This window comes from Heptranchias perlo, chromosome 33, assembly GCF_035084215.1.
Source record: "Heptranchias perlo isolate sHepPer1 chromosome 33, sHepPer1.hap1, whole genome shotgun sequence".
Taxonomy (NCBI): Eukaryota; Metazoa; Chordata; class Chondrichthyes; order Hexanchiformes; family Hexanchidae; genus Heptranchias; species Heptranchias perlo.
This window is the reverse complement of record NC_090357.1, coordinates 22,561,866-22,587,313: the sequence shown is the minus strand read 5'-3', so window position 1 is coordinate 22,587,313 and position 25,448 is coordinate 22,561,866. Positions and strand designations below refer to the sequence as shown.

The following is a 25,448-nucleotide window of genomic DNA, read 5'->3' as shown; positions in this document are numbered from 1 at the left end:
CTGGGAAGAGAGGCCATAGAGGGTGCTGAAGATGAAGGAGCAGCAGGACCACTGCCAGCTCAGGGTTCGTGCAAATCTTCACCTGCTCTTTCTTCTCATCCCATTCTCTCATTGAGTCATTCGTAACAAAGCATGTACTGAAACACTTTAAAATATAACTGTTTCTGTTGGAGGCTGCTCATAGTACACCATTGTAATCTATCTCCTTCTTCTCTTTCTCCAGGTGTGCCAGAGGAAGCCAAGCCATGCCCTACTAAAACTGGGCATTCCAGCCCCTCAGAACACAGTCTGTTACTCATTCTATCCTTCTCAATCACCAGCTGGGTGAGGTACACAGCACGAGAGAGCAGGTGGAGAAAATGGAGCCAAAGGAGGTGTAGGGACCCGTTGTGCAGAGGGCCAACTCATGTCCCAGCTTGGATCATGAATGAGCTCTGTGTTCTTGACCTCATGGCAGTTCATTTTAAAAGAAGCATGCTTTCCAAGCGTTATGCTTTGGTGCGGTCATCAGCAACTGTGCCAAGCAGAGGGGTGGAGATGGCAGCTTGGGTGGAGGAGTCCAGTGGCCTGTTAGCAGCATGTTTGTATGCTTACTTGATGGCTGTGCAACAGTGAAGTCCACCATGGAATATGTGGCAACTCCAGTGACATCTGCAGTAGACAATCCCAGCCCCCAGCTCAATGACAGAGACCCTAAGGCCTGCTGGTGCTTCTTCTGCAAGTATTCAGATAGCTGCCATACAGGCCTTGGGTTCCAGGCTGCAACAGACTAATTCCTCTTGCTTTGACTGACTTAGGGATCAGCAAGAGAGAAACGTGAGGGAGGGCTTCATTGATCTGAGTTATGCCATTAGTTCTGCTGAAATGCCAATCAGTTTGCCATGGTCAGGCAGTGCCCAGCTGCATAGTCATGTGTGGAATGGGAACAGATGATAGTGTTATCTGTCAGTAGGGCCACACATCTGGACCCTCCGGCCAGCAACCCCACCCCCCACCACCACCCCGATGCCTGCACACATGCCAGTCCACCCCCATGCGGTTGCAGAAGTGGTTGAGCCCATGGCTGGGCAATCTCAAGTGCTCCTGCCCCTTGAGGTAGCATCTCGACAAAACATAAGGATAGATATAAGAGGACAGATTTCAGACACATTGCAGGATCAAACATTGGAGCACTCACACATAACATGTGGGATTATTGATCAATTCTTTGCATTGAAGTTAAACTGTGTGCAGAGAGGGTTCTTTGAGATTTTGCATCATGTTTGAGCAGCTGCCAGGAATGGGAGTTTTGGGAGTTGAATGGGTGAGTTAAGGCCCTGTAGGGGGAAGGTGTAATAATGAAGGGCATGGGGAAAATGTGGATAGAATTGTTGACTTAATGAACAAATTTTCCTGCACAAAAAGGTCTCCTCCATGAGAGCTTACTGAATGGCTCTTGCAGCCAACATCAGGTTCTCTTCCACAGTCTTTTCAGGCTTCTTCTGCTCTTCTTGCTGGTCCTCTTGTGGTGGCTGCTGGCTTTTTCCTTGGTGGCCTCCATATGATGCCTGTTTATAGGACAAAGTTCTGTGGCATGCTTCAGATTACCACGATCCTTGACACCTTAGCTGGGCTGTATTGCAGGAAATGCCAGATCAGCCTAAGTATCCTAAGCATTGATCCAACGTACTAAAGATGTGCTCTATGATGACCCTTGTGGAAGCATGAACCTGTGTTTGAGGTAATGTCCACAGTTGCTGCAGAGATACCATGGACATGATTTTATCTTGGAGCCGGGAAACCTGGAAGTTAAATGAGTGCCTCGCAATCTGCGATCGCAACTCAACTGAAGGTAAATATTTGTGCTTCCAGGTTTCCCATGTGCCAGACAGCCAGATTGACAGGCTGGCCGCCTGTCAGAAGTGAAAGGAGCCATGAATCGGAGAGGGGGGAAGGAGGGAGAGAGAGATTGTGGGCAGTGGAAGAAATCAGAGGGGTGGGGGGGGGGGGGAAACGGGGGGACGTGTACGACATCGGGTGGGCATTGGAGAAGATCGGGGGATCCAGCATCGGGTTTGAGGTGGGGCGAGGATCCAGCAATGGGGAGCCCAGCATTGACGGGGGGGAACCAGCACAGGGGTGGGGTGTCGGCCGATCGTGGGGGTCTGATCACGCCAGGTGAGCTTGTTGGACCTGGATGAAGCACTCCTGCTTCTCCGGGCCCACAAGTTGTGCAATAAAGGCACTCACCTCATGGAGTGACGTGAATCAGAAGCGATGGGAAACCCGACCAGATATGGTTAAATTTGTTTGTCATTTCTAAAACACAAAAAATCAAGTGCCTCAACTATTGCAATAAAGTACATTGCCCCTTTAAGTATCGGCCCATCGACTTTAAATGGGATGGGACTTCCACATCCAAACACGCTTGGGTTAAACCCGAAAGTTAAAATGACCTCCCATGACTCAGGGCTCCTGGGTATAGCTCTGAACCATCTTGCCAATTTGGTATAATGGATTGCTTTAAAATAAAAGCATTATGACAGCTGCTTGGGAAGCAATCAATGACTTGCATAATGCATTGCTGATGGTTGCATCAAGCTGAGCTACCACAAGGAGTAGTTGAGGTGAATAGCATAGACGCATTTAAGGAGTAAATCTCTTCTGCACCCTCTCTAAGGCCTTCACATCTGTCCTGAAGTGCAGTGTCTAGAACAGGACACAATACTCAATTGTGGCTGAAACGGTGTTTTATAAATGTTCATCATGACTTCCATACTTTTGTACTCTATGCCTCTATTTATAAAGCCCAGGATCCCGTATGCTTTTTTAACTGCTTTCTCAACCTGCCCTGCCACCTTCAATGATTTGTGCACATATGCAGATCTCTCTGTTCTTGTACCCCTTTTAGAGTTGTGCTCTCTAGTTTATATTAGTTCTCCTCGTTCTTCCTACTGAAATGTATCACTTTGCATTTTTCTGCATTAAATTTCATCTGCCACGTGTCCGCCCATGCCACCGGCCAGTCTATATCCTCTTGAGGTCTATCACTATCCTCCTCACTGTTTACTACCCTTCCAAGTTTTGTGTCATCTCCTATTTCTGGTATGCTTTTTGTGTCTTCTACTGTGAAGACAGATGTAAAATATTTGCTTAATGAATCTGCCATTTCCTGATTCCCCATTATAATTTCTCCTGTCTCAGTCTCTAGGGGACCAACGTTTACTTTTGCTACTCTCTTCCTTTTTACATACTTGTAGAAGCTCTTAGAATCCGTTTTTATATTTATTGCCAGTTTACTTTCACATTAGATTTTCTCCCTTTTTATCAATTTTTTGGTCGTCTTTTGCTGGTTTCTAAAACTCTCCCAATCCTCAGGCTTACAAGTCTTCTTGGCAGCATTATAGGCCTCTTCTTTTAATCTAATTCTACCCTTAACTTCTATCGTTAGCCACGAGTGGATCACTTTTCCAGTGGAGTTATTATTTCTCAATGGAATGTGTATTTGTTGAGAATATTGAAACATTTCTTCAAATGTTTGCCATTGCTTTTCAACTGTCATACCCTTTAATTTACTTTCCCAATCTACCTTAGCCAACTCGCCCCTCAGACCTATGTATTGGCTTTATTTAAGTTTAGGACTCTAGTTTCGGACTTAAGTACGTCACTTTCAAACTCAATGTGAAATTCTATCATATTATTATCACTCTTCCCTAGAGGATCCTTTACTGTGAGATTACTAATTAACCCTGTCTCATTACACAATATTGTTCTTCTGGGGCTCTTTACATCCTCTTCTAGGGCTCTTTAAATCTATCAATACAGCCCCTAACAACCCTCGACAGCCATTTTATATGGGCGGGTAGGTGAGTAAGTGCTTTGCTGGTGAGAACAGTTGGAAATTGTGTTCCTACGACGATGACATTATTTTGTTCTCCTCTACGTGGATCTACTGGTGAACTCATAGGTGTTTCTGGGGCCCTCAAAGATTGCTATTATTAAATTGGACACAACAGAAAACAGGTGAGATCCAGTGTCCTGGGTGTCCCCTGCTTTATGATTGGTTATGCTTATTTTATGCCGGATCAGAAAATCTACACAAGTTGAGTAATTTATTACTGTCCCCGAGCCACACTATCTTTCTCCTTTAATGTTTTTGGCTCAACATTAGCAAGCCGTGGAATCCAGCACTATGAAAGGGGAAAGGAGCTGTCAGTAATAACACTCCTGCTGTACTCTCCAGACCTGCCTGATAATCCTGCTGGGTAATTCTCTATTCCTACCTCTTAGTCCTGCTGCTCTATTCTCTATCACTGCCTGATAAATTTGCTGCTGTATTCTTCATTCATAACCCAGTTGCTGGACTCTCTATCCTAGTGTGGTAGCCCTGCACTCTCTACGTCCATCTGATTGCCCTGCTGCTGCATTCTCTATATCCATCTGATTGCCCCACTGCTACACTCTCTATGTCTGTCTGATTGCCCTGCTGCTGCACTCTCTATGTCAGTTGGGTAGACCTGATGTTGTACTCTCTCTTCCAGTCTGGAAGCCCTAATTGTGTACTCTCTGTCCCAGTCTGGTAGCCCTAATGGTGTACTCTCTGTCCCAGTCTGGTAGCCCTAATGGTGTACTCTCTGTCCCAGTCTGGTAGCCCTGATGGTGTACTCTCTGTCCCAGTCTGGTAGCCCTGATGGTGTACTCTCTGTCCCAGTCTGGTAGCCCTAATTGTGTACTCTCTGTCCCAGTCTGGTAGCCCTGATGGTGTACTCTCTGTCCCAGTCTGGTAGCCCTGATGGTGTACTCTCTGTCCCAGTCTGGTAGCCCTAATTGTGTACTCTCTGTCCCAGTCTGGTAGCCCTAATGGTGTATTCTCTGTCCCAGTCTGGTAGCCCTGATGGTGTACTCTCTGTCCCAGTCTGGTAGCCCTAATGGTGTACTCTGTAGCCCTGCTTTATTCTGCGTGCCATATTGAGAAGTGGAATACAGCTGCAAATATTTCTTGCAATAATATAATCACAACGCCATAGAATAATAAATAAACAATAGAATGTAAGGGGACTAAACCCTATTGTAAGGAAAGCAATGTTCTTGTCGTGTGAAATGACAACAAATTCTTTCTTCATTTCATCCAATATTCTAAAAATAACGAGAGGTTGATTTTCATATTGGGCAGGCAGTGGATGGGACAATTGCTCCACCGGCCCAATGCAATTGGACCAAACGATTTTGGTGTCAGGCCTCATTTAAATACAAGAGACAAGGTGACAGTGCTAATTGCCCTGCTTAAAGGCAGCACGCTATTCTGGAGGGCAGAAAATCCAGCGCTGGTCATGGGCCTGCAGCAGCACCTTAAAGGGGAGGGCTGGAAACACTGCAGGGTATACAGAGGATTGCCAGAGAAATTTAATGAGCACACCAAGCAGCAAGGACCTGGTGTGTAGCATCAGCACAGGTATGCTTGATCTTATAACTGCTAGATCATGTCCCCGTGGATTTTTATTGTACTTTTAGTAACTTGCTGTGTCTTTCTACTTCTGTGTATCACTCAACTTTTAAATAAATCTGACTATTGGTTTTAGCCTGAACATATTAGTCTGACAATGAGATATTTATTGCTTTTCAGAGAAGACAGGAAAATCCGGTGGGCAACCATAGTTGTTGATACCATAATTAGGGAGTAATTATTAATCATAGGTACATAATCTCACACATGATATATAGAAGGATGTAAATTTCACTTCATAGGAGATGCTACAAATTGCAAACCTGCACTAGAAATTCTATTGGGTTCAGTATCATCATTCTCTACTGATTACATTTTTTTTTGTAAGGTGAGGGAACTCAATGATGAGAAGTTCATTGTTGCCCTTTCTTCTCCCAGCACTCCCAGGTCAGCCTAGGCTGGCTGCAGTGTTAATCTCTTTTACACAGCTCCACTATCGTGCCTTAAATCCAGCCTCAGCAGCTCATTCATTATTGCAGTAGTGTGACATTTACAGTTCCCAATTCCAGCCATTCTTGTTGCCTCACTAAGAATCAACCAATTTAGTGCAAATTTGTGCTGAATTCGAAGCAGATGTATGAATTAGTTAGGAGCTGGGTTGCGACTGCTTGAACTTGTTTCAATTAAGATTTTTTTTACTGAGAGAGAGAGAGAGAGAGATAAGACCTTCATTCCACCAGCTGATCTAGATTCAAGGCCAAATCCCAGCAGTGAGACAATAGTTTGCTAATCCAGGCTATTCAACTATGAATGGAATCACAGTTGAGTCCAATCCTGAGTTTACCCAATGTCCATTCATGCTCCGTTTCCAGCAAGGTCATTGCAACAGTAATCAAGAGTGAACGTCCTGGCTGATTTTTCCCTTCACTGGCTGAAGTAATTTGTCCTGGGGTTGAACCTGGGATCACTGTTCTCTTGTATGGCTTAGTGCAACACCAGACAGTGTTCACAAAGCCACAAGGGAGCTGACCTCTGTATTAGTAATTTAAGGTAATTGGCAAAAGAACAAGAGGCGAGATGAGGAGATTTTTTCTTTTCACAACAATTTGTTATGATCTGGAATGCATTGCCTGAAAGAGTGATGGGAGCAGATTCATTAGTAACATTCAAAAGGGAATTGGATAAATACTTGAAAGGAAAACATTTGCAGGGCTATGGAGAAAGTGGGACTAATTGGATAGCTCTTTCAAAGAGTTGGCACAGGCATGAAGGGCTGAAAGGCTTCCTTCTGTGCTGTATCATCCTATAAATCTATGCTGGACCATTTCAGGAAGGGAGGATTGAATGGCTAAATGGAAGAGAGAGTTTCTTCCAGGTCCACTTCCACATCTTTGCTGTTTGGCAAAGGCATTTGTGGCATCTTGTGAACATCATCCATCGACTTGGACTGTGTAGGATAGGAGGTGTGGTGTGGGAGGAAGGCTGGAAACCCAGAGTGGGAGAAAGCAAAGAACAATTCCACCCACCCACATAAATACAATATTATAGTACAAGGGTGATTTGTATCATGAGATCTGCCTTTGCAGGCTGCTGCTCAACGCCTACCTATCTGCTAAATCCAATTGAATTTTGTAGTAATCTCCAAACCAAATACGTTTAATGTTTGTATTTTATCTTCAACTTGTGACATGTTTGCTCGGAGATGAGTGAAAGCTTTTGCAGAGAGCGGCAACTATTTTGTGAATCATTCGGGTCTAACAACTTGTTTTTTCCTTCCTTTTGCTTAATGAAGGCTGATAAGGAAGAAGCCTGTGTGAAACAGGAGGAGGAAGACATTCTTGACATCCCCTTGGATGATGAGGAGGCAAACGCAGCTGCGGCCAAGATCCAGGCCAGTTTCCGCGGCCACATGACCAGGAAGAAGCTCAAGGGGGGAGAGAAGGAAGAGTCGGAGCAGAAAGCAGATGGCACGCGGGACGGCGAGGAGGAGGCACCTGCAGAAGCATCTGAGGTGACCAGCACAACTGCTGGGGACTCAGGAGAAGCCGAAGCAGCTGAGGAAGCAGAAGGTCAAAGCGGGGCTAATGAAGAGGCAAAAGAGGGGGCATCCGTCAATGGGGACCAATCAGAAACAGGTAGGAACTCATTCAAAGCCCTTCCCCTAGATCTTTCACTGACCCAGATAGGTTGCTTTCTATAGGTCAGGACACCATCCAGCAAGTAATTCCATCTCATCCGATGGCCTTGTCTTCAGCCGTCGAGGCCCTAAGCTCTGCAATTCCATCCTTAAACCTTTCTGCCTCTCCACCTCTCTACCTCTCTCTCCTAATGTCTCCTTCTTTGGCTCACTGTCAATATTTTGTCTGATTACGCTCCTGTGAAGTGCGTTGGGATGTTTTACTACATTAAAGACGCTATATAAATGCAAATTGTTGTTGTTCTACATTGTATATACATAAATTCCATAAGCACAGACAGGCAGAAACCTTATTTTAGACATGGGGGTAGATTTTTATCTTCATTGCCTGAACGATAATCTGACCCGCCTGTTATAGAACCTACCCCGTTTTCACATTATTGAAAAAAAGAACATGCATTTATATAGCGCCTTTCACAACCTCAGAACATTCCAAAGAGCTTTATAGCCAATTAAGCACTTATGAAGTGCAGTCACTTTTGTAATGTAGGAAACACGGCAGCCAATTTGCGCACAGCAAGGTGCAACAAACAGTAAAGTGATAATGACCAGATAATCTGTTTTTAGTGATGTTGGCTGAGGGATAAATATTGGCCAGGACACCGGGAAGAACTTCCCTGCTCTTCTTTGAAATAGTGCCATGGGATCTGAGAGGGCAGACGGGGCCTCGGTTTAACGTCTCATCTGAGAGACGGCACCTCCCTCATGGCTGCACTGTAATGTCGGCCTAGATTTTTGTGCTCAAGTCTCTGGAGTGGGGCTTGAACCCACGGCCTTCTGACTTTATTGAAGCCAATGGAATAAAATTCAGGCATGTTCTATAACGGGCGGGTGATCTGCTCTGCCTACCTCATGGGCTCTGCATCTTACTCAAAGTTGAAATTTATTATGTGACCATTTGATTATTGTGGTGAATATTCCATGAAGTTAAGAAAGGTGATTTGTATTTAATGCTTAAATCATTGTTTTAACCTTCTTCTCAGGACACAGTTGAATTATAAATTTTGACATCCCCCAACCATAAATTACATTCTATGCTACATGTAAACTGATAATAAAAATGCTGTTCACGTGTGAATGCTTAATATATTGGATTCCTTTCCCTGCTATTTTACAATGACTGTAAACCTATTTATTTTAAATGGATTAAAACCTCTATTAAAAACAGCAGGAGGTGGAGTGTCAGTCATTTTGAACCTCCATTCTTTCCATTTTTTTATCTCTTCGGTCCAATATTTTCACAGCTGTCTCTATGCCTTTGTGAAAAATGTTTGGCCGACCTAGTTTTGGTTGGGGAGAGAGAGCCAGGAGAGCTGTGGGCTATTTTTGTCATGACGAGGCATGAGATCCAGAGATACTCAATATCCTTGCATTAGTTTTACATCTGCAGTGTTGCATTTTGGGCTGGTATCGACTGAAAAGTTCACTACACAGGGGAACTGAACAGACTGAGCAATGTGTTACATAGATGAATTATATGGACTGTACAATGTGCTGCATAGGTGGGTTGTTCAGACTGAGGAGTGCATTACTTACAGCAGCTGTAGGAACTGAAAGGAGCTGCGAGGAATGAGCAGTGTATTACACAGGGGAGTTATAGGGACTGAGCATAGGGTTGCCAACTCTGTTTGGACCTATTCCTGGGGGTTTCATCACATGACCGCCTACCTCCAACTGCCTCACCCGGTCAAACGGCCTGTTTTCCCATCTCCAATAATTTTATAAATGGAAGTGTTCAAAGAAAATTTAAAAAACACACAATTTTTTTTAAGGCCCCGATGATTTTTCTCCCGGTGCCTGCAGTAGTGTCCTGGAAATTAATCTTTAATTCCTGGAGACTCCAGGACAATCCTGGAGGGTTGGCAACCCTAACTAAGCAGTGTATTACACAGGTTATGGACTGAGCCAGGCGTTACATGGGGGTGCGGGGGGCTATATGGACTGAATCATGCATTACTTGTGGGGCCTTACGGACAAAGCTGTGGATTATACAGGGTAACTGTATGTACCAACCAGCAAATTAGTCAGGGGATTGTATAGATAGATGTATATGGCACACAGTGTAGTATGGAGCAAACTTCCTTGAATTAATGAATTAAATTTCATTTTAAACAACGTGCGATTAAAATAGAACTTAAAGAGCAGGCTGCTAGCAAGAGCCACTATCCATAGCTTTCTGTGAGCGTGACTTGACACTTTAGCTGGAAATGTTTGGGCTAAAAATAGGATTTTCATTTGGACTGAAATGTGTTTAACAATAGCAAATTTAAATGAAAAATTTAAAAGCAATCCCAGATGATTCCCCTTCAGATCTTAAGTTACACTTACAGCGCTTATCAGGCTTAGTAGATCAGATCCTGATTCTGGAATCGCCTGAGACCTGCATCTTCTAAAGCATGATCCAGGGACAAGGTTCAGAAAATGCTTCAGACAAGTACTCGATAAGTATTTTCAGTCAACAGTTCTGCTCTTGTCATTTTAAGATTTTAAGTGGCCAAAATACGAACGATTTATAATTATCTCTTCTGGATGTTTGTTATCGTTACGGTGTCATTTCGTACCTGATGTCGGCCATCTGTCACACATTTTGTCTATCACTGTTTCCTCTATTGGCTGGAGCAATGGGATGATCATGATGTAGGGATATGAAAAAAAAGGAAGCAACATTAAAACTCCATTCACATTATTCATGTTTAGATGTAAAACAACCACAGGATCAGCAACAAGTCTGTGATAGTAAGTCAAAATCAATAGTTGTCTTAAATTATTGAGGTTTTGTTCACTCTTCAGTTTTTATTCCTTGGTGTTGTAGTGACTCCATTACTGGGATATGGTTCAAGGGCAGTTGTCGCCCTCTAGAACCTTGCTCAAATGGCCATTTTTCATGTGTAAACTCTATTTACAAGGGTGATATCGGAACTGAGAGGTTATAACTATCAAAACAGACCGAACAGGCTGGGGCTCTTTTCTCTAGAAAACAGATGGCAGAGAGGTGACCTGATAGAGAGATAATCTTTAAAATTATGAAGGGGTTGATAGGGTAGATGTAGAGAAGATGTTTCCACCTTTGGGGGAGTCCAAAACTAGGGGCCATAAATATAAGACAATCACTAATAAATCCAATAAGGAATTCAGAAGAAACTTCTTTACCCAGAGAGTGGTTAGAATGTGGAACCTGCTACCACATGAGGCGAATAGCATAGACGTATTTATAGGGATGCTAAATCAGTACATGAGGGAGAAAGGAATAGGATAGGTTGCTAAGGTGAGGTGAAATAAGGTGGGAGGAGGCTGGTGTGGAGCATAAATACCAGCATAGACCTGTTGGACCGAATGGCCTGCTTATGTGTTGTAAATTCTATGCAATTCCATGTAATTTATTATCTGCAACCAAATCATTTCATTGCTTTGAGAAACACAGTTGCATTTGGATTAAAATCACACATTCAGTCCTCAACCTCAGCCTCCGCTATTAGGGGAAGACATCAAACCAGAGGTTAGATGCTTCTCAATAAAGGCATTAATCAACCAAACTGCTCTCAAGAAGGAAAAAAAAGACTTGCATTTATATAGTGCCTTTCACGACCTCAGGACATCCCAGAGTGCTTTACAGCCAATAAAGTACTTCTGAAGTGTAGTCACTGTTGAAATAGTTGCAGCCAATTTGTATACAGCAAGAACATGATGATGACCAGATAATCTGTTTTAGTGATGTTGGTTGAGGGATAAATATTGGCCAGGACACCAGGGAGAATTTCCCTGCTCTTCTTTGAAATAGCACCATGGGATCTCTTACAGCCACCTCAGAGGGCAGATAGGGCCACGGTTTATCTGAAAGATAGCACTCCTTCAGTACTATACTGGAGTATCAGCCTAGATTTTACGCTCAATTCTGTGGAGTGGGACTTAAACCCACAACCTTCTGATTGTGAGGCAAGAGTGCAACCACTGAGCCACAGCTGACACCTAGTCCTTGAGCTCCCTAGTAACTGGTTACAATAATAGCAATGAGTCGATACCATACTCCACCCTCTTGTCTGAGGAATGCATGGTGTATAGCACAGAGAAATATAAAGAAGGATAGAAAATACACTTTCAAAAAGAAAATGGGGGGATAGTAAAAGATTGATGTGTTTTCTTTAGTAAACACAAAATGACATTAAGCGTTCTCCATTGGATACAATCTTATCAGCGTTGACCTTAGTAGGTTGAACTGAAGCTGGGATTGGAAATGTACTGCTAATCATTACTTTCAGTGCATTGTGAGGCATTGTTCAGGACATGGACAACTGACAGACATTGAAGTTTTGACAAGAGAGTGGGTTTTCCATGATGGACTTTCAGATTAAAAATCCATTGTAAGGAATGCAAGAATTAAACGTTTCATTATTGGTGTCCCGAAGATCATCTGTAATTGAGAAATTTTATACCAGTTGTATTTATATGGAAGGATTGGGTGTCAGCAGATTCTAGTGTCCTCAGTACTGATTTGCGAACAAGACTGGAATGTGTCAGAGGTACTGACCTGGTTAGGATCTGCTGGGTTTTTTTATTAGTTAAATATAGCAATTACGTGATAGAGTACATGATTCTTAAATGAGAAATATGCAGAAAAGTTAGCATTGGTAAGATTAATGAGGATATAATCCTGCACATCATTCATTGCTGCCTACCATGTCCTAATTCTACCGATAAAGTCAAAAGGTCATGTTCTCCTGCAGGAAGGAGACACCAGAAACAGTTCTCATGGTAACCTCAGTCAGATGTTCTGTCCAATCCCTGGTGTAATTCTTTAGGCCTTGTTTCTGAATTTAGCTCCTTTTTGCCCTAGCAACACTAACCTAATTGTTGGTTGCTAGGCAAGCTGCACATGAGCGAATGCTATTTAAAAAGCAAGGTGCTCTGGCTGCGAAGGTAAAATATGTGTTGGGTCAGAAATGCATCCATCAAGATGACAATGTCCGCCCTCTAGAAAGTTTTTTATTTCCCGTTTTTGCTCGTTGATTCATTAGCAGAATTGTTCAGAGACCAGAAGGTGGATTGGTTGATGCTATTGGCCATGCCAAATTTGGCCTTGTGTCATAAGACAGGCAGTTGATAAGGGCATGAAAAAGAATCCTTGGACTGTCTAGAACACTCTCATTCCGTAACTCTCCATTCTAACAAGGATATCACAGTTTTCTTTTCTCCTGAAGTCTGATGAGAACAGGTCACCTTCCGGTACCTTGTCCAAGTGGCTATTCATTAAGCTTCAGCCTAGTCAGTGGGTGTTGGAAAGCTGTCATTACCATGGACAGCACCATAGTTGAGTCTGATGCTGTCTCACCTGATGTCACCACATATCTGCTCTCCTGATAGATAGTGATCAGGAGGGGAAACCTTGGTTGAAATTTCCCCTTCGTAGCTCAGAGGTGATGCTGTAATGGCTGAGATAATCTAACTCACGACTTAGTACAACAACAGACAGAGCCTTTAACCAATAGGTACTGGGGGATCTGGTGAAACACAAATCTCTTCCTTTAGTAACAGTAAAGGGTAGGTTTTATGAGTCCTCAGCAACCGTGGGTATGTATTGGAAAATCGCAGCTGCACTGCCTGCGATTTCCTGTCCACTGGGACACAATTCTCTGGCGTGTTCTTATCGTGAGGGAGATAACTCACGGCAGGTGAAGACTCAGAAAATCTACCCTTAAGAGTTTTTCTCGATGGAACAATTTGCCAGTTGGAATCTGCAACCAACTTTGGTGCAACCAATTCAACAGTGTCATTCACTATATCACTGGCCGATGTGATTTAATTACAGTTCTTGTTTAGCTTGTTAACACAGATTTGTTGTGTGCTGAGTTTACTACTAAAATGGCCAAAGCAAAGACCTTTAAGAAATGAACATCCAACTCAACAAAATAAAAGATGAATCTTTGATAAATGTGTTGATGTCTAACTTCCTCCAATGGTTAGCAGTACTGCACATGCTAAATTGATGTTAAAGATGAGTAAATATTGGACTTAACTTACCATACATTAACTAGAAGCAGGCTTCTAATATACTCCTGAGAGCAAAATGGTGTCATGCACAATAACGTGAAGACTTTTTCCATGTTAACTATTTGTGAAGCAGCAATTAAATAAAAATGTTTCTCACATTGCCGTAACTGTTCCTATTTCAGTCAGCAGTTAAAGCAGTTAAAGCAAGTCTAGTTGTAGGAGTTGACACAGGTCAGCGATCTTGCCTTTTCTGAGCCCAGCCTCCTTATACAGATAAAGATGGAGCAGACAGTGTTTGCATGGTTAACAAAGACACATGTAGCTCATGGTTACTGGTAACAGGAAGCTTTAAGTAATATGGCGCAGTACCATGCCTATTCTTGGATATGTTGGAGAAGGAGGTATAGGAGGAACAGCAGGAGACCATGGCCAGGGAAGTCTGAAGGTAATGAATTTGGACCTTTAGGACTAAATACTACCCAATGCACTAAGAGTGCCTATTAGGACTCATGTCAGCTCCTGCATCTAGACCCATGTCAGCTCCTCCAACTAGCCCCGTGTCAGCTCCTGCAACTAGCCCCGTGTCAGCTCCTGCAACTAGCCCCGTGTCAGCTCCTGCAACTAGCCCCGTGTCAGCTCCTGCAACTAGCCCCGTGTCAGCTCCTGCAACTAGCCCCGTGTCAACTAACGGGAGGAGGAGGCTCTGTAAACATCCCCATTCTCAATGATGGCAGAGCCCAGCACGTGAGTGCAAAAGACAAGGCTGAAGCATTTGCAACCATCTTCAGCCAGAAGTGCCAAGTGGATGATCCATCTTGGCCTCCTCCCGATATCCCCGCCATCACAGAAGCCAGTCTTCAGCCAATTTGATTCACTCAACGTGATATCAAGAAACGACTGAATGCACTGGATACAGCAAAGGCTATGGGCCCCGACAGCATTCCGGCTGTAGTGCTGAAGTCTTGTGCTCCAGAACTAGCTGCACCTCTAGCCAAGCTGTTCCACAATAGCTACAACACTGCCATCTACCCGACAATGTGGAAAATTGCCCAGGTATGTGCTGTCCACAAAAAGCAGGACAAATCCAATCCGGCCAATTACCGCCCCATCAGTCTACTCTCAATCATCAGCAAAGTGATGAAAGGTGTCGTCGACAGTGCTATCAAGCGGCACTTACTCACCAATAACCTGCTCATCGATGCTCAGTTTGGGTTCCGCCACGACCACTCGGCTCCAGACCTCATTACAGCCTTGGTCCAAACATGAACAAAAGAGTTGAATTCCAGACGTGAGGTGAGAGTGACTGCCCTTGACATCAAGGCAGCATTTGACCGAGTGTGGCACCAAGGAGCCCTAGTAAAATTGAAGTCAATGGGAATCAGGGGGAAAACTCTCCAGTGGCTGGAGTCATACCTAGCACAAAGGAAGATGGTAGTGGTTGTTGGAGGCCAATCATCTCAGCCCCAGGACATTGCTGCAGGAATTCCTCAGGGCAGTGTCCTAAGCCCAACCATCTTCAGCTGCTTCATCAAAGTCCTTCCCTCCATCATAAGGTCAGAAATGGGGATGTTCGCTGATGATTGCACAGTGTTCAGTTGCATTGGCAACCCTTCAGATAATGAAGCAGTCCGTGCCCGCATGCAGCAAGACCTGGACAACATTCAGGCTTGGGCTGATAAGTGGCAAGTAACATTTGCGCCAGACAAGTGCCAGGCAATGACCATCTCCAACAAGAGAGAGTCTAACCAGCTCCCCTTGACATTCAACGGCATTACCATCGCCGAATCCCCCACCATCAACATCCTGGGGGTCACCAGAAACTTAACTGGACCAGCCACATAAATACTGTGGCTACAAGAGCAGGTCAGAGGCTGGGCATTCTGCGGCGAGTGACTCACCTCCTGACTCCCCAAGGCCTTTCCACCATCTACAAGGCACAAGTCAGGAGTGTGATGGAATACTCTCCACTTGCCTGGATGAGTGCAGCTCCAACAACACTCAAGAAGCTCGACACTATCCAGGACAAAGAAGCCCATTTGATTGGCACCCCATCCACCACCCTAAACATTCACTCCCTTCACCACTGGTGCACAGTGGCTGCAGTTTGTACCATCCACAGGATGCACTGCAGCAACTCGCCAAGGCTTCTTTGTCAGCAGCTCCCAAACCCACAACCTCTACCACTTAGAAGGACAAGAGCAGCAGGTACATGGGAACAATACCACCTGCACGTTCCCCTCCAAGTCACACACCTTCCCGACTTGGAAATATATCGCCGTTCCTTCATCGTCGCTGGGTTAAAATCCTGGAACTCCCTACCTAACAGCACTGTGGGAGAACCTTCACCAACACGGACTGCAGCGGATCAAGAAGGCGGCTCATCACCATCTTCTCAAAGGCGATTAGGGATGGGCAATAAATGCTGGCCTTGCCAGCAATGCCCACATCCCATGAACGAATAAAAAAAAAGTTCCTGCAACTAGACCCATATCAACTCCTGCAACTAGATTGGCCACATCCAGCCACTACCAATGGAAGTTAACGTCACCGCTGTATTACGCAATTAATTTCTTCCAGGCATCAGTTGTAGTTATCACCAGGATCAGTTAGTGTGTAGTTCACTGCTGCATTACAGAGATTGCAATCCACTCATTGAACATGCCACTGTACAGTATATGTAACACAGGAATAGCTGGATGGGCAGACACAATTTTTCCAGATGTCTGGTATTCCCTGAGTACAGGGCAGTATTCCTTGCACACATTATTATTCATGCAAAATTTCACAATGCCCTCCTTTTTTTCAGTGGGCTGGGTTACTGCTCATTTAACATACAGATGGTATATGATCACAGGCAGAAAATTGTGGAAGTAGCTGCTTGTTTTCTTGGCAATGTTCAAGGTGCCCACATCGTGATTCAATCTACAACTATTCAAGATAGAGAACTGATTGCCGAGCACGCTCCTGGGAGAAATGGACGGCCCGCTCACAACATGGCTGCAGATACCTTCACAGACCTTCCACTCTCTTTAGTAAATGGCCTAGAATGAGACACATTCTGGAGGAAGATAGATTATAGAGCATTCTTTTGGACTATTAATTATTTTCTATGTTTAGACTAGTCCGGGGGTGCCTTGCATTATCAGCCAGAACCAGTTGTCAGAATAATAGTGGTATGATGTATGGAGCACAGTACTGTCACTGAAGGAGGCATACACATGGAATCATAAAATCTTATAACACAGGAGGCCATTCGGCCCATGGTGCCTGTACCAGCTCTTTGAACGAGCTAGCCAATTAGTCCCATTCCCCTGCTTTTTCCCCATAGCCCTGCAAAATTTTCCGTTTCAAATTTATACCCAATTTCCTTTTGAAAGTTACTACTGAATTTGCTTTCACCACCCTTTCAGGCAGAGCATTCCAAATCTCCTCATCCCCCCCACCCCCACTTATTTTGTCAATTACCTTAAATCTGTGTCCTCTGGTTATCGACCCTCCTGCCAGTGGAAACAGTTTCTCCCTATCTACTCTATCAAGTTTGCTGAAGATGAACAGCAGCAAATCAGGCTCCAAGAAAAGGATGAGAAGGACAAGGATGGTCTTCCTGCAGAAGACAAGTCATTGGTAGAAACTTCACAGACGAGGTGGAATCACATCAATTAATGGTTCCATTGATACCTGCCCATAACTCTTTCTACAGACATAGGCAGGTAAATTATCAATTTATAAATATATGTCACCTACATTTCCCAACCTGCTCTTTTTGTTTACTAACAAAATAAGGGTGGATCATATCAGAAACGATAAATAGCAAATGGATGCAATGTTTAAAATCTTCAAAATTTGTTCTACTTCAATGAGAATACTCGTGGATTGTATGAATATTATTATTGTGATACACTGCTGTGCTGACCCCTTGTACGATGATGCATCGACTGCTTTACTTCTGTTTGATCTCCTAGTAAGAAGTAAGTCCACCCACCATTCTGCCACCTGCCTTGGTCTGATAGAGACCCAGATAGACATGTCAACAAGCCAGGGAGAGCCTTTCCCATTCCAGCCATGGGAGCCTGCAGACCTGCTGCGGCTCCTCCTGATTCTTCTACAGAAAGAACCACTAATGAAGGATGGACAGTGATTTAAGAGCTGCCTGCCTGTTTCTGTGCTCCAGCATGCATTCTTCTGGTGGAAGCTGGTTTGCAGTTTGCCCGTTATCTTGTGCAAGATTCTGTATTCTGTCTCCAAAGTCGCTGAAAGCAGCAGTCTTCATACCATGGAATGTGCAGCTCAATCCCTTGGCACCATCAGTAAGAACATTCCTAAAAGAAGCTGCTACTGTCTTCTGACCCTGTGTGTTTGAAGTTTCTTTTGCAGAAGGCACTGATCATATACTTTACTCAACAAGAGCCCACATAGCAGACAATTCTTGTTGCAGTGAAGCAGTAACTGGGCATTAAAACTTATCCTAGCCTAGCTTGTTCGTGTGCAAGGAGACTTGTTGAGCTGCTGTTGTCAAGTAATAACCTACCTGTTATTGGTGGTCCTGTGAGGGTGGAATCAATGCTAACTCAACAGAGCCCATGGCCATGCTTAACCTTCACTCAGTGGAAGCCTGCTCTTCAGCACCCTTCAGTTCTGGCCCTTTCACAATTGTGATCAGTGACTTAGGCGCAGCAAATTAAAAAATGACAAACCCTCACGAACTGCTGATACCAAATCTACTTTCATGTAGTTAGAGAAAATCTGTCTCAGCTGTACTTTGGCATATGTGGTTCTTAGTGTCTGTATTTCTCCTTAAACAACATTCTCATTATCTCCTTTGCCTGTGTAACAAGAGTAACTGCACTTCAAAAGTAAACCATTCGCTGCAAAGTGCTTTGGACATCCTGAAATGTGACAGGGTGCCATATAAGTGCAAGCTCCTTCTTCCTCTCTAACTATGTCTTGTGCTCTACTTGCATCTTGTTAGTGGATAAAGTCAGGTTAACAGTATTAGTTAGTAAAACTAGTCATGAAACCATGGTGATACCTACTACCTCCTTGGATTGCCTTTGACATCAATGTGAGAGATATGTGAAGTATCCCTGTATAGCACTGTAAATAATTGCAAATCAGGCACAAATATTGTCAGGTGAAGTCACTGTAAATCAGGCACAAATATTACCAGGTGAAGTCATTGTAAATCAGGCACAAATATTGCCAGGTAAAGTCGCTGTAAATCAGGCACAAATATTACCAGGTGAAGTCACTGTAAATCAGGCACAAATATTGCCAGGTAAAGTCGCTGTAAATCAGGCACAAATATTACCAGGTAAAGTCATTGTAAATCAAGCACAAATATTGCCAGGTAAAGTTGCTGTAAATCAGACGCACATATAGCAGTCAAAAGCAAAATACTGCGGATCTGATGAAAGGTCATGGACCTGAAACGTTAACTCTGTTTCTTCCTCCACAGATGCTGTCTGACTTGCTGAGTTTCTCTAGCATTTTCTGTTTTTATTTCACATATAGCAGTGAAAGATTGACAGTCATCCTTACTTACTTTGACCTTTTCCTAATATCATCTCCTGCATGGCAAGTGCATGACACCACATTGATCTTAGTCTCAACTCCTACCCATGCCTGCATTTGTTTGCTGTCTTTGAGACCTGTAACATTCGTTCCTTTCCCTTTCACGCTGTCAACTTTAATCTGCAGGGCACCATCAGTAAAACTGGCCCTTCCATGCTCTACTTTCTCCACTGCGCTCCAATTTTTTTCATTCCGGGGCTGTTTTTAACTCGTGTGCTATTTCTAGTCCTTACCTGGCAACTGTTCTGGTTTAAAAGTGATTAATTAGCTTGATGGCAGGCTGGTTTACAGTGGGACTAATGCAGCAGGAAGTAGATTTTATCAATGAGCATTCCTGACACTCAGCTTCATGCAATGAGAGCGCGTGTCAGGAATTCAGGCACCGAGGTCAAAATTAACCAATTCAAATTAATCTTAATGGATGGAAGGTTGCACAGGGCAGGCAGACTTCTAAGCCCTAATTCTTGATACGTGGTTCTGCACTGCATAGCACTATGTCGGGAACACTAATCCATAAGATACAGTCCCAGACCTCAAACTATCGTTTAGTCAGAATAAATCTGCTGAGGTTATGGTGAAGTTTTGCAATGCATAGCTCAGAAAAGAAGCTTACAATCTGGGGAGAAGGATGTTAAAGGGAGACCTTACTAACAACATATAAATCATTGCATTGTATAAATAAGTGAACCCAGAATATTACTTGGAAGTAAATCAAACCAATAGGACAGGATGGCATAAATTTGTATTTGTGAAAAGAAACTGTTTATTCACATGGTGATAAGCATTTGAAATAATCTCCCAGATAAGGCAGTGCAGCTAAAGATCTTAGCAGAGCTCTAGGTGCAGTTGCATGCTATTCTGGCTGAGTTGGAAAACTAGAAGGATGAACATGATAGACTGAATGATTTTTTTTCTTGTCCACGACTATTTTGTTTGCAATCACACTTGCATGGTGCTAAAATGAATTAGGACCATTTTAACAGAAGCCCCCTTATACAACTCTAGCGATGTGCTTTGCTCTCCCCTCTGAGTTAGAAAGTTGTGGGTTCCAGCCACTCTCAAGAGACTTGAGTGCATATTCTATCCTGAAATTTTAGTGTGGTGCTGAGGGAGTGCTGCACTGTCCAAGGTGCCGTCTTTTGGATTAGATGTTAAACTGAGACCTTGTCTACCATCTCGGGTGGATGTAAAATATCCCGTGGCACTTTTCAAAGAAGAGCAGGGGAGTTCCCCCGGTGTCCTGGCCAACATTTATCCCGTTATCATTTAAGGCTCACAGATCCGATTGCCAGTCTGTTTCTTCATGCGATTTCTTCCCCCCCAAATCAAGTAAGATTTTTTTCTGTTATGTTTTTAAGGTTTAATATTTGTAATTAAATGTAGTCCTAATTCCTCTGGCCTTCAGCCGCCTGCTTATACCTGGCCCTACTTTTCCTCTTGCTGCCTTCATTCTGCACATTACAATTGGCTGTCTCCCTGCATCTTTTCCAGTCCTTTATCGCTGCCGTCCCGTGTCTGGCCTATCCCTTCAGCTGTAGCAGCGGCTCACACTTTGCTCTTCCAGCCATTCAGGACCTTTTACCACGATCTTGTGCCCTGCCCCACTCCTTTGGCCGAGATATTTATATCTTTTTACTATGTAGGCTGGTGGGGAAAGAGATTTTGGGGACAGAGAGGAGCAAACCTGTGGGGAGAAAGAAACAAGGGAAAAGATGATGCAGAAACACATGGGAGGAGAGATCAGGCAAGAAACAGATAGGGGATAAATTTGGAAAGTGAGACAGAAGGAGAGATAGGGGCCGAGAGATGGAGGAAAGAGAGAGATGCGGAATGTTGGAGCAGAGAGACTCAGGGGGGAGATGAAGTGATGGATAAAGTTACAGATAACAGTAAAACATCAGGTGGAAAACATCACAAAAAGACAGATGGGGTAGAGAAAGATTAAGGCAAAGAAAGGCAGACCATGATATCGGAGAAATGGACAGTGAGAGAGGTGGAGAAATTATGGTATTCAATTGAGGGGAGACAAATCAATGGGAGAGATCAGAGAGAGAGCAAGAGAAAAATTGAGCAAAGAAAGAGAGCAAAAAGATTGTGCTGACAAAACAAGGGTCAGAGAAAGATTGGGGCGGAGACAGGAAGCTCAGCACACAGAGAAAGAGGGAGATGCATGCAACAGAGAGACAGATATGTCAGAGAGATAGAATGAGGGAGACACAAAGGTGTCAAAGGCAATGCCATGAGAGATCTAATATACATGAAAACCACAAATATATATATATATATATATATATATATAAATACACATACGTAAAGAACTATCAGGTTATTGATCTTGCTGTAGATAGATTCTTATAAAGAAAAAATCAAATTGAGAGAGTGAGGATTAATGTGTAGTAATGGCATGCTTTACGAGACAACCAGGACAAATGTGGTGTCAGTGTGTGAGATGCCATCATCGACTCACATTTGCCTTTGTCTCAACCATACAGTATTTAATGGAGATTTCTGCCACACTGAATATTCACAATGTGCCTCAAAGGGCATTTTTTTGCTGTTACTTTTCTTCCCTCTTGAACTTCCGTGTGTCCAGTTCCTCCCCTCCCCATTTCCCATCACGAATCCCTGATGAAATTACCATGACCTATGTAGGCTATTCACCCTGATTTGACACTGGTCTCTCTTCAGAAAAAAGATAACTGAAGAAATAAAGAACTGATGATCTGGGAATTAATTGCTGAGGTGCTTGCGGTCTGTAGCCTGTCTGGGGCTTCGCAGTCTATGGGCAGCAAGAACTCAACCATCCCCCCATTTCCATCATTGTAACACACCACCCAGTCCTTCGCATTTCTTCACAGTAAATATCCTCCCATTGGACAATCGGTGTTGTTCTAAAAAGGAGGCATGCTGGGAATTCCAAGCACATGTTTGTCCATGAACTTATATAAGCTTTTTCTTAAGCAGTTTAATGATTAATAAGCAGAGGACAGCACCATAGTACGATCTTGTGCTGCAGATTTATTGATTTGCTTGAAAAGAAAGAACTTGCATTTATATAGCGCCTTTCACCACCTCAGGATGTCCCAAAGCGCTTTACAGCTAATAAGGTACTTTTGAAGTGTAGTCACTGTTGTAAAGTAGGAAACGCGGCAGCCAATTTTGAGCACAGCAAGGTCCCATAAACAGCAATGAGATAATGACCAGGTAATCTGTTTTAGTGACGTTGGTTGAGGGATAAATATTGGCCAGGATACCAGAACTCCCCTGCTCTTCTTCGAAATAGTGCCATGGGATCTTTTACATCTATCCTAGAGGAGAGATGGGCTTTAACATCTCAGTCGAAAGAGGACATCTCCGACAGTGCAGCGCTCCCTCAGAACGGCAATGAAATGCCAACCTAGTTTATATCACACTTACAAAAGTATTTTTCCATATTTGTATTTTCTCATACCAGATAATAACCACAACCTATTCTGTGGCACTCATTGGAATTTTGTGCCTATTTCTCCCTTTGAGGGCCCTGAAAAGGTTAATTTTCGATTGCTTTCCACATGTATGTATGAAAACGCTATCTCTCAAGTCTGAACAGCATCTCCCGGTTCTCCCTAGTGTGGATGTTTCTGGTGATTCTACGTTTCCCTGTTATTAAGCTGTCTGCTGTCTGACAGGCTTGAAATGTGTGAGTCCTGAGGTACTGATTTTTTTCCTCTGAGATGCAATCTAATTAAATCTGCAGAATACAGAAATCTGTTTTTCAAGTTTGTAAACTGAATTCTAAACAATATGTTATGTAAGCCATCCCTACATTAATTTTGTAATTCCTTTTTATGATCCTCTCCTTTCTCAGTACTTTTATATTTAGATGGTTCACCATGCTCCTTAGTTTAGTAGTTTCCTCCACTGAGAGGAAAAATGTCTGCGGTTATTGCAGTTATGCTGGCTCCATTTGCTCTTAGATGCTTCCTGCTGGTAAAGCTGTGGATTGTTTCAGTACCTTCACATAGGAATGGGAGTAGGCCATTCAGATCATGTGTCTGCTCTGACATATATGTTAGCCGTGACAACAGCTTGACGTGGTCAAACACTTTTCCTCAGTTTGACATTGTCAAACACTTCCCCCGGCATGATCAAGGATCTCCCCTCCAGCTTGACGTGGTCAAGGACCTCCCACCCACGTTGACGTGGTCAAGGACCTCCCACCCAGTTTGACGTGGTCAAGGACCTCCCACCCACGTTGACGTGGTCAAGGACCTCCCACCCAGCTTGACGTGGTCAAGGACCTCCCACCCACGTTGACGTGGTCAAGGACCTCCCACCCAGCTTGACGTGGTCAAGGACCTCCCACCCAGTTTGACGTGGTCAAGGACCTCCCACCCACGTTGATGTGGTCAAGGACCTCCCACCCACATTGACGTGGTCAAGGACCTCCCACCCAGCTTGACGTGGTCAAGGACCTCCCACCCAGCTTGACGTGGTCAAGGACTTCCCACCCACGTTGACGTGGTCAAGGACCTCCCACCCAGTTTGACCTGGTCAAGGACCTCCCACCCAGTTTGACCTGGTCAAGCACCTTCTCCTCAGTTTGATGTGGTCAAAGCAGTCCCCCCCCCCCCCCGACTTGACATGGTCAAACACTACCCTCATTGCTCCTCTCCCATCCCAAGGTGGTCAAGCACTTCCCTTACACATGTGGTAATAGGATTCTTTGTGAAAGGATGAAACCACCTTTTGCCAAAATTGAATTTTTGAAGTACTCCCAGCCGCAGTCTTTCTTTTAATGGCACGATCCAAGTAGATTGTTGGATAATGTAACACACACAGAGCCAGTGAATGTCAATCTGGCACTGAGATGGCACCAGGACCAGAAATACCTTAATTTCATGCAAGTAAGGGATAAATTGACTTTGACTTTGAATTCACTGCCAATGAGAGTTATGGATACTTCTTCACTGATCTTCAGTTCCATCACCAACACATCTTGTCCTGCTCTCAAACATTGACTCCAATACTATCCTGGGTGTGCAGTTTACACTATGCATGAAGAGGAATGCGATATCTACAAGTGAATTATTAGTTTTTTACGCAGTGTGCCCTGTGGATATGGGCTGAGTTTTGTCAGCCTTTGGTTGAGGAGATAGGCATGGAGAATGCAAGCTCTTATCAGCCTAACATAGCCTGGAAGGTGGAGGAAAGACCCTAAACAGGGGAACAAATAGGAAGAAATGAAGCAGAAATTTAGAGATTTATTCCCCCAACCTAAAATGAGAATATTTCTAGATGGCCAGGAACTAGTCATAGTCACAGGAAACCTGATCTCGGTGAGACATTGGTACCTGACAGTTCATGGAAGAACCAGAGACTGTTGGACAGAGGTCTCATAGCATCTCAGACACTAACTGTACCATGTATCTGTCTAGCATTTGGCAAACAAGTAACCTTGAAATGCAAATAAAATATTTTAATCTGAGATGTGAATGGCTTTGCTCGGATTGAGGTTTGAGACAAGAATTCAAAAACGAAACATGAAGAGTAGTTTCATGGCTGCTTCCTTTTCTGTACATTATTGTTTTTTTTATTGAGAAACCTAAATGAAGGGCCAAGCCCAAAAGTGCAGGACACCACCAAGATTGAAAAGAGCAGGGGCAAATTGGATGTAGCGATTAAGTGATGCCAAGCTTGGACTTAAAAAAATTTAGACTGTAGAAAGTATGAAGTATTGATGGAGCTTTTGAGGTCCTGAGGAAAAAAGGGTATGGTGTGTAATTGTACGATGAGTCTTAATTTCAATAGATTGAGTATGCAGAGAGGAAGAGCAATTTCTAGATGGCAAAGGAGGAACAAGTGAGGACATTTCAGAGCAGCACTGATCATAATAGTATCAATAACATAAAGGGAGTCAAGTATAGTTGTGACAAGGGTAGAGAGACACTGGAGGTCAGAGGTCAGAGAAGGCTGGCTTGTTAGATGAGGACCTTTTTTTCCTGTATAGGTGACATAGCAACAGGATGCCAGAGGCAAAATGTAACAGCTGTCTCACTAATTTGACACTCAGAGTTACTGAAGGGACAAAACTGCCCATCTCTGACAGAGACTCTTCGGTGTGCAGCCAGCTGTGTCTGAAGAACCCAGGAGCTCCCCCAATAACTAGCAACAGCTCAGCTCGAGACAGGATGTGTGATCTCTTCCAGTTTGAATCCACAAAGGCAATCATTACAGGAAAATCAATGCAATAAACTTGAAATAGATCTTGACAAAGCTGGATACTTAACCAGG

General features: G+C 43.7%; 1 protein-coding gene across 2 annotated transcripts in view; it reads left to right on the top strand.

Moving 5' to 3' along the window:
* LOC137301515 (calcium-binding tyrosine phosphorylation-regulated protein-like) overlaps positions 1-25,448 on the top strand; it is a 163,230-nt gene that overhangs the window by 126,741 nt on the left and 11,041 nt on the right. For both annotated transcript variants that reach the window (XM_067971043.1, XM_067971045.1), the window contains exon 8: positions 7,215-7,557. In XM_067971043.1, coding sequence (XP_067827144.1) covers positions 7,215-7,557 — 343 coding nt within the window. The remainder of the gene's footprint in view (positions 1-7,214; positions 7,558-25,448) is intronic.